Source organism: Capra hircus, chromosome 22 (genome assembly GCF_001704415.2).
Source record: "Capra hircus breed San Clemente chromosome 22, ASM170441v1, whole genome shotgun sequence".
In the NCBI taxonomy this organism is placed as follows: domain Eukaryota; kingdom Metazoa; phylum Chordata; class Mammalia; order Artiodactyla; family Bovidae; genus Capra; species Capra hircus.
This window is the reverse complement of record NC_030829.1, coordinates 16524570-16538854: the sequence shown is the minus strand read 5'-3', so window position 1 is coordinate 16538854 and position 14285 is coordinate 16524570. Positions and strand designations below refer to the sequence as shown.

The window sequence follows — 14285 nt, the reverse complement described above, 5'->3', positions numbered from 1 at the left end:
TGCCTGTTACCCCTTCACCATTTCCCCTTTCTGTCAGCTAAGCTCCCTGCCTCAACAGAACATTTTCCTGGAGACTTCTCCCGTTACCACACATACCCAGTAACCCATAGGCAGATCACACCAGTTGACTCCTGGTGGTGTACATTCTGTGAGTTTGGACGAATTTCTAATGACATCTATTCACTTTTATAATATCAGACAGAATAGATTGACAGATAGCTTGTGATGTTAACCGAAAGTGTTGGGCAACAGCACCGGACACTTAAATGAGCGAGAAGCCTGCAAAACTTGTTTCAGAATTTGGAACATGAAACCTCAGGAAAGTACAAGTCAACATACAAATAAATAGCGATATGCTCTCTCCCTATTCAGGCAGAAAACACAAAAGATTGTTTTGTTCCAGTTGGGAAGAGTTGAGTCCTTGATAACTGGACTGGACCCACAAATGTTAACAACAGACCTAAGATTTCTGAAAGACTCGGAGGAAATCATTTTAGCAAATTATTTTATCTTCAGATAAATTGAAGAATTAACTGGGCGAAGGATAGCCTAGCAGCAGGTTGCTAGGGAGGACATAAGATGACATTCTTCACCTGAAGGAGCAGGGTATTTCCAACTTGGAAATACTAAGAACGTGTGCTTCAGTTATCCAGTGCTCAGAAACAATCAGATGGAAACTAGAGTGGAGAATTATTCTAGCAGGTCTGGATTACCCTTGTCCTGTAGCAAATGCAGAGTGAAGGGAATTTGGGGAAGGGTCGTCTATGTCCTTGGGGCATCAGTTTTCCAAAAATTGGTTTATGGTTTTCCTTGATAAACTTTAGGACTCCCCTACCCTTCCTGTAGATGAGAAAGCAGACACCGCTGGAACAGAGTCCAATACTGGAAATAAATGTACATTAATAGGAGATGGGCCAAATCACGTATGGTGCTCCTAAATAAACCATTAGAAAGGAAAAGGTAGATTCTTATGTATGGACATGAAAAACTGTTCATTATTAGTTGAAAAATGTAGAAAATTAAATGTGTTTTTAAAATTTTTATGTTAAAAAGTTAATTTTATAGAGGTCTAAAGATACATGCAAGTATATACACCAAACTATTAATAATGGTTGTCCTTCCAGGATGAGACTATGGGAAGGTGTTCATTTCTCTGTCTCTGTCTCTCTGACAGGAAAAAAAAAAAAAAATATATATATATATATATATATATATATACACTGCTACTGCTAAGTCACTTCAGTTGTGTCCAACTCTGTGCAACCCCATAGACGGCAGCCTATCAGGCTCCCTTGTCCTTGGGATTCTCCAGGCAAGAACACTGGAGTGGGTTGCCATTTCCTTCTCCACTGCATGAAAGTGAAAAGTGAAAGTGAAGTTGCTCAGTCGTGTCCGACTCTGTGCGACCCCATGGACTGCAGCCTACCAGGCTCCGCCGTCCATGGGATTTTCCAGGCAAGAATACTGGAGTGGGGTGCCATTGCCTTCTCCGATATATATATATATATATATATATATATATATATATATATATATATGTATATATATAAGTCTCTGCCTGAACTCCTGGTACACAGCTCCTAAAACCATTGAATTCAAATTCCTAAGTGGTAAGATCACTAGGAGCATCTTTTATTCTAATGAGAGGACTCTGGGCTGGCTCTTGTATGACTCCTGGAAGAAAGCATGGAATTTTCAGCCCTAGCCACCCTTCTCCAGCCTAGGACACAGTATCTAACAGATCTAATTCCATATTTCTCTTCATCTTGATGTTCATCTGTATTCTTTATCATATCCTTTAATAAAGTGATACGTGTATTTCCATAAGTTCTTTGGGCAATTAGGAAATTAATTGAACTTAAGGAAGGGTCCTGGGGACCTCTGATTTGTAGCCATGTTGGACAGAAATAATGAATAACCTGGGGATATATAATGAGTAGTACAACCACTTGGATGGCATCTGAAGCAGGTGGGGACAGTTTCATGGAACTGAGCCCTTAACCTCTGGGATCTGACACTATCTCCTGGTAGATAGTGTTAGAATTGAGTTAAATTGTAGAACACCCAGCTGGTGTCCTAGACAATTGCTTGTTGGGGGGAAACTACCCCCTCTCCATCATTTGGTGACTAGAAGTGTCCCAAGTGAAGTGTTGTGTGTAATAGTGTTATTGAAAGCAACTTGGGTCCACTTGCCGCACGCAGTAAAGCCAACCTACTTACACTGAGTTGTGGAGAAGGAAACTCCTTTGTTTATTTGCAGGGCACCAAACAAGGAGTCCGGGCAGCTAGTGCTCAGAAAACCTGAACTTCCTGAAGCCTTTCAGGAAAAGATTTTTGTTTTTTTTTGAAACCTTTTATTTTATGTAAGAGTATGCTGCTGCTTCTGCTGCTAAGTCGCTTCAGTCGTGTCTGACTCTTAGCGACCTCATGGACTGCAGCCTTCCAGACTCCTCCATCCATGGGATATTCCAGGCAAGAGTACTGGAGTGGGGTGCCATTGCCTTCTCCCATGTAAGAGTATAATTGATTACAATGTTGTGTTAGTTTCAGGTATACAGCACAGTGATGCAGTTATGCCTATACATGTATCTATTCGTTTTCAAATGGAGAAAGGTTTTCAAGATAGGGTGAGGAAGTGGGGGTTGTGGGGTGTGTGATCCAGTCCTGATATTCTTCTGATTGGTTGGTGATGAGATAATGAGGAATTAACATCATCAGTCTTCTAATTCTGGGGTCTACATGCTTGTGGGCAGCATATGGTTCACTTCTTCCATCTGGTGGGGGTTTTAGTATCTACAAGATAGTTCAAAGAATTTGGCTCAGAATGTTATGTCTAGCCCTTGAGGAGGAAGTAACAGTCCTTGATTAACGGCTAAACTATTATTATTTTGTCTCACTTGACTGTTTTCCTTTCTTCATTTTCTCACTTCTCTGATTAAATTTACTCTTTGGAGCTCGTGGAGGGTCTAAGAGGCTGAATTTTTCCCACAGACCAGATGGAGGCAGAGGATGTGGTGGGGGGTGGGGTCTGCTCTGAGAAGGCACCCCGTAGTAGGGTCCTGCTCAGTTACAAGTAAAGAAACACGAGAAGGGAGAACTGGGGATTTCCCCTAGGTAGGTGGAACAGAGTCCAGGACTGGCTTTTTTTTTTTTCTTAATTTCCCTCCTTTGTTTAGGACATGATGATATACTATCAGAAAAACCAATAAAGTTATTTTTATTAGAGAAGAAAAATATGTGCAAACTACACAGAAAAGCATTATTTTGGTTATTTCCTTTTTATCAGCCTTCTTTCACTTCCATCTTCCTGATGTCCCACGGGTTCTCAGCTCTGCCTGCACATAAGTAGAACTACCTGGGAAGCTTTTTGAAATGCCAGTGCTTGAGTTCCCACCCAAAACAACTGCACCTGGATCTCTGGACAGAGGTAGGGTTAGGCCTATAGGTTATTTTTTAAAGTTCCCAAATGATTCTAAGGTGTAGCAGGGATTGCAAGCCTCTGTATTTCCAAGGGAATTAAACATGAACATGGAGAAGGCACTGGCAACCCACTCCAGTACTCTTGCCTGGAAAATCCCATGGACAGAGGAGTCTGGTAGGCTGCAGTCCATGGGGTCGCTAGGAGTCACACACGACTGAGCAACTTCACTTTCCCTTTTCCCTTTCATGCACTGGAGAAGGAAACGGCAGCCCACTCCAGTGTTCTTGCCTGGACGATCCCAGGGACGGGGGAGCCTGGTGGGCTGCCGTCTATGAGGTCGCACAGAGTCCGACACGACTGAAGCGACTTAGCAGCAGCAGCAGCGGCAAACATGAACAGGTCAAAATGGCACAACTATATCACTAATTACATTTAGCTTCAGTAACTTTTTAACTGACCCTGGTAGGGAGGGTGTTGGTCATGGAAAAGCTAATTAGGAGAAACTATGTATTCTTCAGGATCACAGGAAATTTTTCGGAGAACAAAATAGGGAACAAAGAGCCGTTCCTTGGGATCAGACTTGGGTTACTTGACCAGTTTGGCTTGGACAAGTTACAACTGACTCAAGCCTAAATTTCCTCATTTGTAGAAGGGAAATGATAAATGTATCCTGTAGGATCATTGTAGGGATCTACACACAGATAATATGTGTTAGATGCCTGGTACTTGATAGGTGAGTGGCAACTCTATTAATTAGTGATAACAAATACCTTACTTGGAAGAACTTATTCTAAAGAGTGGGGACAAAGTCGTGTCCATAAGCTGGCCTGCTGAGACCCCGCACTACTCAAGCCTCTCTGGAGGAAAGAATCCAGCACCTAGAGCAGTGTCTGGCACATAGTAGCTGCTTAATAAGTATTGGCCCTTAAAATCACAGTCTATCCTGAGTCTCCTATTTAATACAGAGACCTACCCCTGCTTCCTCTGGACTCCTGACTTCTCATAAATTACTCCCAGCAACAATAGCACCTTTGAGCATTTCATGTAACTTATTCATTCAGTACTGTTTTATTTATCGCTAGTTTCCTCCACCCACTCCCACCCCCGTCTAGATTGTAAGTCCCATGAAAACAGGGACTTTTGTAAGTTTTCTGCACCTTTGCATCTCCCACACACTAGAATAGTGCCCAGCTTCCCTGGTGGCTCAGACGGTAAAGGGTCTGTCTACGATGCGAGAGACCCAGGTTCAATCCCTGGGTCGGGAAGATCCTCTGGAGAAGGAAATGGCAATCCACTCCAGTACTATTGCCTGGAAAATCCCATGGACAGAGGAGCCTGGTAGGCTCCAGTCCATGGGGTCGCAAAGAGTCCGACACGACTGAGGGACTTCACTTACTATTCACTTACTATAGCAGGTTATTAATAGACTATCTCTTGAATGAGTCGAATGTGGCTGAGGGACTAAAGCCCTGGAGGTGGAGTCAGAAGGTCTCTGGGGATCATCACTGGATTCCCTTGTGGTCTTAAAGGTGTTTTCTCTCTCCTCTGGGCCTGTTTCCCCTCCGGGCTCTGACAGTCTTGGTTTTTCAGCCACTGGTCAAGCCGGCCGGGCGGCGTCGCGCCCCCAGTGTCCGCCAGGGGGCAGTCGCACACAGGGCCGGCCCCGCCCACTTCCCGGCGGCGCGCGGTGGGTGGACCCACGAGCCCACGGGTACAGAAGCGGAGACCTGCCTGCGTCGGACTCAGTTGTCAGGCCGCCTGCCCGCCAGCCCTCAGAGCCTGGCCATGTCCTGCTACATCTACCAGCTGCCCTCCTGGGTGTTGGACGACCTGTGCCGCAACATGGACACGCTGAGCGAGTGGGACTGGATGCAGTTCGGTGAGTGGTCCTTTCTGCGACCCCACTAAGCCCCCTCCCCGCGTGTCTACCGTGGTCCTTGATGTCAAGGGCTCTCTCTGCTGCTTTCCTGGGCCCGGGCCTCCCTGTGTCTCCTCAGGCAGGCGCTGCCCCTTCTCTGTTGGTGATCTGAAAGGTTTGAGGTGATCTCAGACGATTTCTGCTGTTAGTCTGTCGCTAAGTAATGACCGGCTGCACTTCTCAGTTTACGGTAAAGCTGAAAATCATTGCTGTCAGCAATGACTGGTGCTTACTGTGTGCTTGGCCCTGACGCAAGCACCTGACACGGATGATCTCATTTAATTTTCACAGCAACCTGTAAAGTGCATATTTCTCTTACCCCATCTTACAGACCAGGAAAAGGATTTAGAGGTAGAGTCACTTGTGAGGGCAGCCACTTGTGAGAGTCACTTGTGACTCGCGGTTCCTAAGTGGCGGAGTTGGCTTTAAACCCCAGCGTCTGGCTCCGCCAGGACATCCTTAACTCCTTGGTGTATTTTCTTTGTTTGCGCCTGGTGATTGACTGAGGGCTTGGCATTATGGGGCATGCTGAGCGTGTGGTCCTCAGGCACCCAAACAGAGGTCCGTACTCCAGGCTCCACCAGATCCAACTGGTGACTTTGGCAAGTTACTTAACCTTAATCTGAGTCTCAGTTTCTTAATTTGTAAACTGGAGGTGGTTGTGAGGAATGAAAATTATATAAAAAGCTCTTGACACTTCTGTGTCAGAGTTTCTTGTAAGTATTAAGGAAGTATTAACAATGACCATTCTTAGTTTTGTTTTTTTTTTAAACCGTGCGACTGGTGCCACTTTATTTGAAAGGTAATATCTGTATTTTAAAAAACTGAGATTATGATATATACCATTTGAACAAAGAATGTAATATTTATGTATGGTGGAAAGAATAAAATGAACATGCATGTTGTTGTCCATTCAGTTTGAGGAAATAATATATACTTTAACCTAGTAGTTCTTAACCAGGGGCAATTTTGACCCCTTTAGGGAACATTTCTAATGTCTGGAGACATTTTTGGTTGTCGCAGCTTGGGGGGTTTAGTGAGTAGATGCCAAGTGTGTTGGTAGCTCAGTTGTGTCTGACTCTTCGAGACACCATGGACTGCAGCCAGGCTTCTCTGTCCATGGAATTCTCCCAGCAAGAATACTGGAGTGGGTTGCCATTTCCTTCTCTAGGGGATCTTCCCAACCCAGGGATCGAACCCAGGCCTTCTGCATTGCAGGAGATTCTTTACCGTCTGAGCCATCCAGGGAAGCCAAGGATGTTGGTAATTGTCCTACAACACACACAACAGCCCCTTCCTCAAAGAACTATCCAGCCTAAAGTGTCAGTAGTGCTGAGGTTCACAAGTCCTGCTTTAAACCAATCACAAAAATAATACATGCTTATTGCAAAATACTGAGGGAAACAAAGATTAGCTCAAACTCTGCTGCTCAGTGATGCTATTCCTATCATTTGGGTGCTGATAATAATAACAACAGCAGCCGGGAACATGAATTACTAACCATGTTCCAGCAGAGTGCTAGGTGTCTTATACCTTCTAGTCTTTTTTTTCCCCTAAGCATATTTATTTATGAATATACATTTTCCAAAAATCATATAATTTTGTACATTCTACTAGCCTACTTTTTTCACTTACGCTGTATCATGATTATTTCTCCTTGCCAAGCAGTATTCTTTAGTGACACAGACTTCAATTTTTATTTCAGTGTGTATTTTTATTAACTGTTTAGTGGAAAAAAATAGCAGATGTACTAGGTTAAATGAACAAATCAGGCCCCTAAAAAGTTGTATCTTTCCCTTCCCTGGTCCTCAGCCTCCCCTTTCCTCCCTGCAGAAGCAGTCCCTTGGTAGCACATCAGGGCATCTCTGAGAATATCCGTCATCATCTGATTTTCTAGACTGCATTGTGACCCTTTGCTCAGATGATCTGCGATCTAACTACTTTTGACTGTTTCCTGGGTCATGGACAAACACTTTATGTAAGAGACTCTCTCTAGTTTTTTCCGTGTTGGCCTCAGTTATGAAGGCCAGAACAACTTCTGTTTCTAGGATATTAATTTAGAAGGCACTCCAGTGAAGTTCTTCCTCTTTTTTTTAAACTAAAAAATTTAAAAATTGAATTATAGTTGATTTACGGTGTTGTAACTTCTGCTGAAAAGCAAACTGATTCAGTTATATATATTTATATATTTTTTAAAAATTCTTTTCCATTGTGGTTTATTACAGGATATAGGATATAGTTCTCTGTGCTTGTTGTTCTCTGACCTTGTTGTTTATCCATTTAATATATAACATTTTGCATCTGCTAATCCTCAACTCCCAATCCATCCTTCCCCCATGCCCCTCCCTCTTGGCAACAAGTCTGTTCTCCATATATGATGATTAAAAAACAGCACAACTTCACTGAGGTATAATTCACCTACCATGCAGTTCACACATTTAAAGTGAACAATCCAATCACATCTAGTATATGCAAAGTTGTATATCCATTTCCATATCAATCTTAGAACATTTTAATTACCCCAGAAGGAAACCCTATACCCCTCAACCATCTCTCCCAACACCCCCAAACACACCTCCTGTTTTTCCCCAGCTTTAGGCTTTGCCTGTTTTGGACATTTCATATAAATGGAATAAATCATAAAATATGTACTCCCTTGCAACTGACTTATTTAGCACCTTTCTACAGTTCATCCATATTTTAGTGTGTATCAGTGCTTAATTTCTTTTTATTTATTACTGAATAATATTCCATTGTATGGAGGTACTTCATTTTATTTAGTCATCTGACAGCTGATGGACATTTGGGGTTCTTTCCACTGTTTGACTATTATGAATAATCCTTCTGTGTACATTTGTGTCCATCTTTGTGTGGCTGTATGTTTTCATTTCCCTTGAGTAGATACCTAGGAGTGGAATTACTGAGTCACAGCATAACTATGTTTAACACTTTGAGGAAGTGTTACACTGTTTTCAGAAATGCATTTACCATTTTACATTCCCACCAGCTCTATATGAGGGTCCCGATTTCTCCATGTCCCCCTCCATCCAAGCACTTGCTACTGTCCGTCTTTCTGAGTTTCTAGCCATCTGAGGAGCCATTCGAGGAGGTATGAAGTGATTTCTTGCTGTGGTTTGGTTTGCATTTCCATAATGACTAATGATATTGGGTGTCTCTTCATGTGCATTTGTACATCCTCTGTGGAGAATACTTCTGACCCCTTAGACTCTGGAGACACCGAAATTGCTCAAGGTCCTCAGAGGCTTCCCATTGTGATTTAGGTTATAATCCAAATTCCTCACCAGGCCCATCCCAATGTGAGCTCCACTGACTTTTGTGTGACTCTCCTCCCACACCCAGCTCTTGCTCACCCTGCTCCAGCTATGCTAGCCTCCTTGGTCCAGACTCAGGGCCTTAGTACTTGCTGTTCCCTCTGTCTGGGACATTCTTCCCCCATCTTCCCCAGGGCTGTTTTTCTAGTCTCTTTTAGACTTCTATTGCTGCTGTAACCAATTACCGCAATTGAATGGTTTAAAAACAGCCTTTATTGTGTTACAGTTCTGGAGGTCAGAAAGCCTAAAATCAAGGTGTTGGCAGGGCAGCTGTCCTTGCAGAGGCTCTAGAGGAGAATCTATTTCCTTGGTTTTGCCAGCAAAAAGCAAAGAGTACTCCAGTACTCTTGCCTGGAAAATCCCATGGATGGGACAGCCTGGTAGGCTACAGTCCATGGGGTCGCTAAGAGTCGGACTTGACTGAGCGACTTCACTTTCACTTTTCACTTTCATGCATTGGAAAAGGAAATGGCAGGCATTTCTCCAGGCAACCCACTCCAGTGTTCTTGCCTGGAGAATCCCAGGGACGGGGGAGCCTGGTGGGCTGCCGTCTATGGGGTCGCACTGAGTCGGACACGACTGGAGCGACTTAGCAGCAGCAGCTGCAGCAGAGGCTGCCTGCGTCCCTTGACCTGTGGCCCCTCTTCCACTGTCAAAGACAACAGGGTAGCACCTCCAGCTCTCTCTGCCTCTGCTTCTGTAGTCTTCCCTGAATCGGACACTCCTGCCTCCTGCATATAAGGAGCCTCGGGCTCATTCAGATAATCCAGGATAGTCTTATCTCAAAGCCCTTAACTTAATGCCATCTGCAAACTCCCTTTTGTCATGTAAGGTGCCATATTCACAGGTTTTGGGGTTTAGGACACTGACATCTTTGAGGGGCATAGTCTGTCAGTTCTCAATTCATATGCCACCTTGTTTGAGAAGCTGACCCTGTCCCCCTTTCTTTTTTTTTAGTCTCAGCTCTATGTTTTATTTTCTTCATTTCTCTTAACATGCTATGACCCTGTTCCTTATTTGTCTGTTTGTCTGTCCCCAGAGAATGTGAGCGCCATCAGGGCAGGAACATCACCTATCTGGTTTGCTTCTGTATTCTTAGTGCCTGGGGCAGTGCCCGGCCAGTGCAGACACTCAGTACCACTTGAGTGAATGATGGCTGAAGGATGTGGGAATGGTGAGGACGTAAGATGGCCTGGAGCCCCGTGGTCAGCCAGCTGTCTGTGCTGAGTCAGAGGTCACTGGGCTGGGAGCCAGCCATGGCCCCCAGGTAACAGCTCCTTGCCAAGGCAGCACTTCATGGTTTTCTGTTCAGCACAAGTAATCATGATTGTTCTTCCAGCCCTAAAGAGTCTCAGCTTCTGCGAGTCTCCTTTTTTTGTTGTTGAAGTTGAAAGACCTTACTGCAAATTCCACAATTTATTCTTTTTTTTTTTCTTTAATGGCATTCTAGCTTTTTACTATTACAGATAAAGCCAGTTGTTTTAGAAGCGCTCATCCTTTAGGGCAGATTGTGATACCGGGGAATGGAGGTGGAAAAATCCATAAAGTGATTCAAAAATCATACAGTCACAAATACCCAAACTCTTTGGATTTGACAATTTTGGCAGATATTGTTTGCCTCCTGTTTGTTTCCCTATGATTGTGACTGCATTGATGTTTCCCCTTGGGGGAAAACAGCCTTCTTACTGTTTCGCTCATTCTAGGTGTATTCCGAGGGGTCCTGGGGCAGGGATTCCTTTGTGAGGTGGCTCCCCTTCCTCCTCTCTCATGCATGCACCAGTCTTCATACAGCCCTGCTTTGTCCCTGCCCAGCTGTGTGACTTCAGGCAAGTGACTGCCTCTCTCTGAGCCTTTAGTTTCCTCATCTGTAAAATGGGGATGAGTTGCTGAGAGGCTTAGGGGACAAGACATTCTCCCTTTTCCTCAACCAGGAAGGAGTCTGGTTAGTCCAGACAAGAAGCACTTCATCCAAGGGTGGATCATTTCAGGAGACTGTTCCCTCTCTGCTCCAGAGAGCTTTGAAGATGGGCAAGGTTTTCTCCTGTGTCCTGCAGGACTCAGGATCCCAGACCAGGAGGAATGGTCATCATGTACTGTTAACCTTCGGGGATGAAAGCAGGTTTTCATAGAGTAGAGATGGCTTAACAATTACAGCAAGCATTTATATCACAGGTATGTTATCCTATATGTATAACTAATCTAATCCTTGCAACAACCACTGAAGCAGGTGCCATTGTTTTCCTCGTTTGAAAATGAGGAAACTGGGGCACAGGGAGAAGGGAGGGGGCGCCTGCCCTAAGCACACTGCAAATAAGTAGCAGAGAGAAGACCTGAACCCAGGCCTCAGAATCCAAAGTCTAGGGACTTCCTCGGTGGTCCAGTGATTAAGCTGTGCACTCCCAATGTGGGAGACCTGGGTTCAAACCCTGGTCAGGAGACTACATCCCACATGTCACAATTAAAGATTCTGAGAGCCGCAACTAAGATCTGGTGCAGCCAAATAAATATTAAAAAAAAAAGAAAAGAAAAGAATCCAAAGTCTGGTCCCTGAGCCTGTGATTGAACATCCATCCTGCTGACATAAGCATGTATTTTTATTTCTGATAGAAGAGCCTACAAGAGTATAACCAGTGCTTTCCTTGGGGTCTTCCAAGTAGGGTGATCATGGGGGCTTTGATTTTCTCCCAGTTTCCGAATGTTCCACATGTGATGACCAGGTACTGCTTGTGAGTGTTGGGCAAAGAGCCAAAGGCTCAGCAGGGCACTCGGCAGTGACTCATCCCGCTAAGATCTGTATCTTGTCTTAAGCCTGATTTCAGGGTCTTGTTAAATGCTGACAGGTCAGCGCTGTGAGAGATGTCACTTTCACAGAGCTACAGTGTCCACACTGCAGGGCAACTCCGGGTTTAATTCCTCTTCCTCCCACGTTGCCCGTGAGGAAAGTGCAGCCCACAGAAGTGAGCGCTGCCGCAGTGGAGCCCTGGGGGCGGCTTCTGTTCTTCCCATGACATCATGCTGCCTCCAGAGAGTGGGAGGTGAACCTGTGGACAGAGCTTGTGTGCACGGAGGGCTGGGAAGAAGGGGTTCCTTCCTCTTCCCTCCACTCTTGTCTCTCTGCCACTGGAAGCAGCCCCTGACCCTGCTGACATCACATCCCACGGACCAGGAATCTGGCCTGGGGTTTCCAGTGACTAAGGTTGCAACTCAAGAACTTTCCATCTCTAACCGGGCACTTCTCTCAGAGGCTTTCTCTCTGTGGGAGTCTGTCACAACCTTCCCCATTCCTCCAGAGCAACAGGGACTGTTCAGTAGGATCGTGTCCCTCCCCAGCTCTGAGGTGTTTCCTAGTATCCTGGTGTCTGTGGCTCCTAGGATCAGGTTCAGACGGTAGCTTGGCATTCGAACTCCATCGTTATGTGATCCTTGGCTCTTGTCTTGCTTTTCCCCACTCAGTTCACTTATGTTTGTATATTTTCAAACAGAAAAGCTCCGTGGACTTCGGGTTGACTCACCACTGGATCTCTGGAGCTTGTCACAGGCCTGGAGCTCAGTAATATTTTGTTGAATGAATGTATGACTTGATGTTCCCATAGATATCTGCTCCATGATTTCTGAAATCCTGAAACTGAAGTCTGATCATTTTTGTCCTAGTTTAAAAATAAATAAATAAATGCCTGCCTCACTTCAGGAAACTCAGCAGAATACTATGTGACCATTCAGAAATGCTAAATATGAAGAGCTTGTAACCAACTTGAAAAATGCTTATGGTATAATGTTAGTAAATAAGGTCTAGATACACATTCTTTCTTACAGTCTGGCAACAACTGCATCCAGAAGCACAGCTGTCTGTTTTGAGGGGGAGAGTCTTAGAAATGGAAAGTATCCTAGTGGGATGCTGTGTCATTTATTAGCTTTTTTGCCCCTGCGTTTTCCAAGCTTTCTTCAGCAAACAACCATTAACTTTATAATAAGAAATGAAGAGAAGGAATACGTTAGTTTTAGCATTGTAGACAGTGCGTGCATGCTCCGTGGCTTCAGTCCTGTCCGACTCTTTGCAGCCCCGTGGACTGTAGCCTGCTGGGCTCCTCTGTCCATAGGATCTCCCAGGCAAGAATACTGGAGTTGGTTGGCACGCCCTCCTCCAGGGGATCTTCCCAACCCGGGGATCTAAGCCAAGTCTTCTGCGTCTCCTGCATTGCAGGTGAACTCTTTACTGCTGAGCCACCAGGGAATCCACTGTAGACAGTAGCCCCCTGTAAATTGTACGGTGCTTCAGAGTCGGCAGAGTGCTTTTTAGATCCATGGCTCTTTTGCTCCTTATAACAGTTCTGTGAGGATGGCGGGCTGTGGATTCATTGATTCATTCATTCAGTTCCCCCTTCCAGGGTTGGGACTTAGAGGTGAGGAGAATGAGATGCCCAGGGCAAAACTGTAGGAGGCATCTACTCTCCGGCTGCTTCAGGTGCAGGACCAGCCCTGAGAGTGAGCACTTCCTTAAAGTTTGCCCCCTGGCTGCCTCCACGGCCTCACTTTGGTCCTGGCCCTGCCCCCACTCTGTGCCAGGCATTCTTCTCTGTTCTGAGGCTCTAACAGTGCCTACATGGGGCTTCTGTTTAGAAGGGCAGACAGGCAAAGTTCTTTCACATTCTGTTACACTTGAGGAAACTGAGGCGCCCATCCCCCTGGGGAAGTGTCTTGCCCATAGCAAATAAGCAGCTAAAGCTCAAGGCCCCTGACCCTCTTGTCCAGTGGTCTTTCTCCTAAGTCTTGCGTGGCAGCCCAGGGTGACATTTACATTCAAGTGTGAGCATGCTGGTCCTGGTGGTGATGAATGACTTGGGCTGCCGGTGGAGTCCGACTCATGGTAGAATTTCAGGTAGAGTGAGGGGCAGGCGGCTTTGTGATGGACGGAGCCGGGCCAGCATGGGGACCCTCTGGTGGAGGGACTGGCCTTCTGACTCTGAATTATTTTTTCGTGCTCACCTTCCAGCCTCCTACGTGATCACAGACCTGACCCAGCTGCGGAAGATCAAGTCCATGGAGCGGGCCCAGGGTGTGAGCATCACACGAGAGCTGCTGTGGTGGTGGGGCATGCGGCAGGCCACTGTCCAGCAGCTGTTGGACCTCCTGTGCCACCTGGAGCTCTACCGCGCCGCCCAGATCATCCTCAACTGTGAGTCCCCAAAGGCCCCTCACAGCCAGCGGGGGTGCGCTTTCTGGCCTTGAAAGCTTTCCTGATCTTAAAAACATTGCTTACCACCCAAATAAGAAACTAATAACAGTGGTCACCCCCAGGGAGAGGAATGGTGTGGCCAGGGAAGCAGCAGTTGGAGAGAGATTTTATTCTATTGATTTTTTTGATTGTCAGTCTCTTTGCATCTTTTAAATGTTGGTTCTCTGTTGCAAAAATAAATAGAAATTTAAAAATAGCTATAACATAACAATTCAAGAAAGTCGGCAATAAAAATTATTTATGTCCTCATCCCGTTTCCCAATTTGGCATCCCAAGAAGTAACCACTAGTTATAATTTCTTGTCTATTTTCCTAGAAATTTTCTAGGCAAATGTTTATATGTATCTGCTACACTTTTAATACAGATGGCAGAGAGAAGACC

General features: G+C 45.3%; 1 protein-coding gene across 2 annotated transcripts in view; it reads left to right on the top strand.

Moving 5' to 3' along the window:
- The window catches only part of IRAK2 (interleukin 1 receptor associated kinase 2), a 54677-nt gene continuing 45508 nt past the window's right edge, over positions 5117–14285 (top strand). For both annotated transcript variants that reach the window (XM_005695611.3, XM_005695610.2), the window contains exons 1-2: positions 5117–5300; positions 13662–13844. In XM_005695611.3, coding sequence (XP_005695668.2) covers positions 5207–5300; positions 13662–13844 — 277 coding nt within the window. In that variant the 5' untranslated portion in view covers positions 5117–5206. The remainder of the gene's footprint in view (positions 5301–13661; positions 13845–14285) is intronic.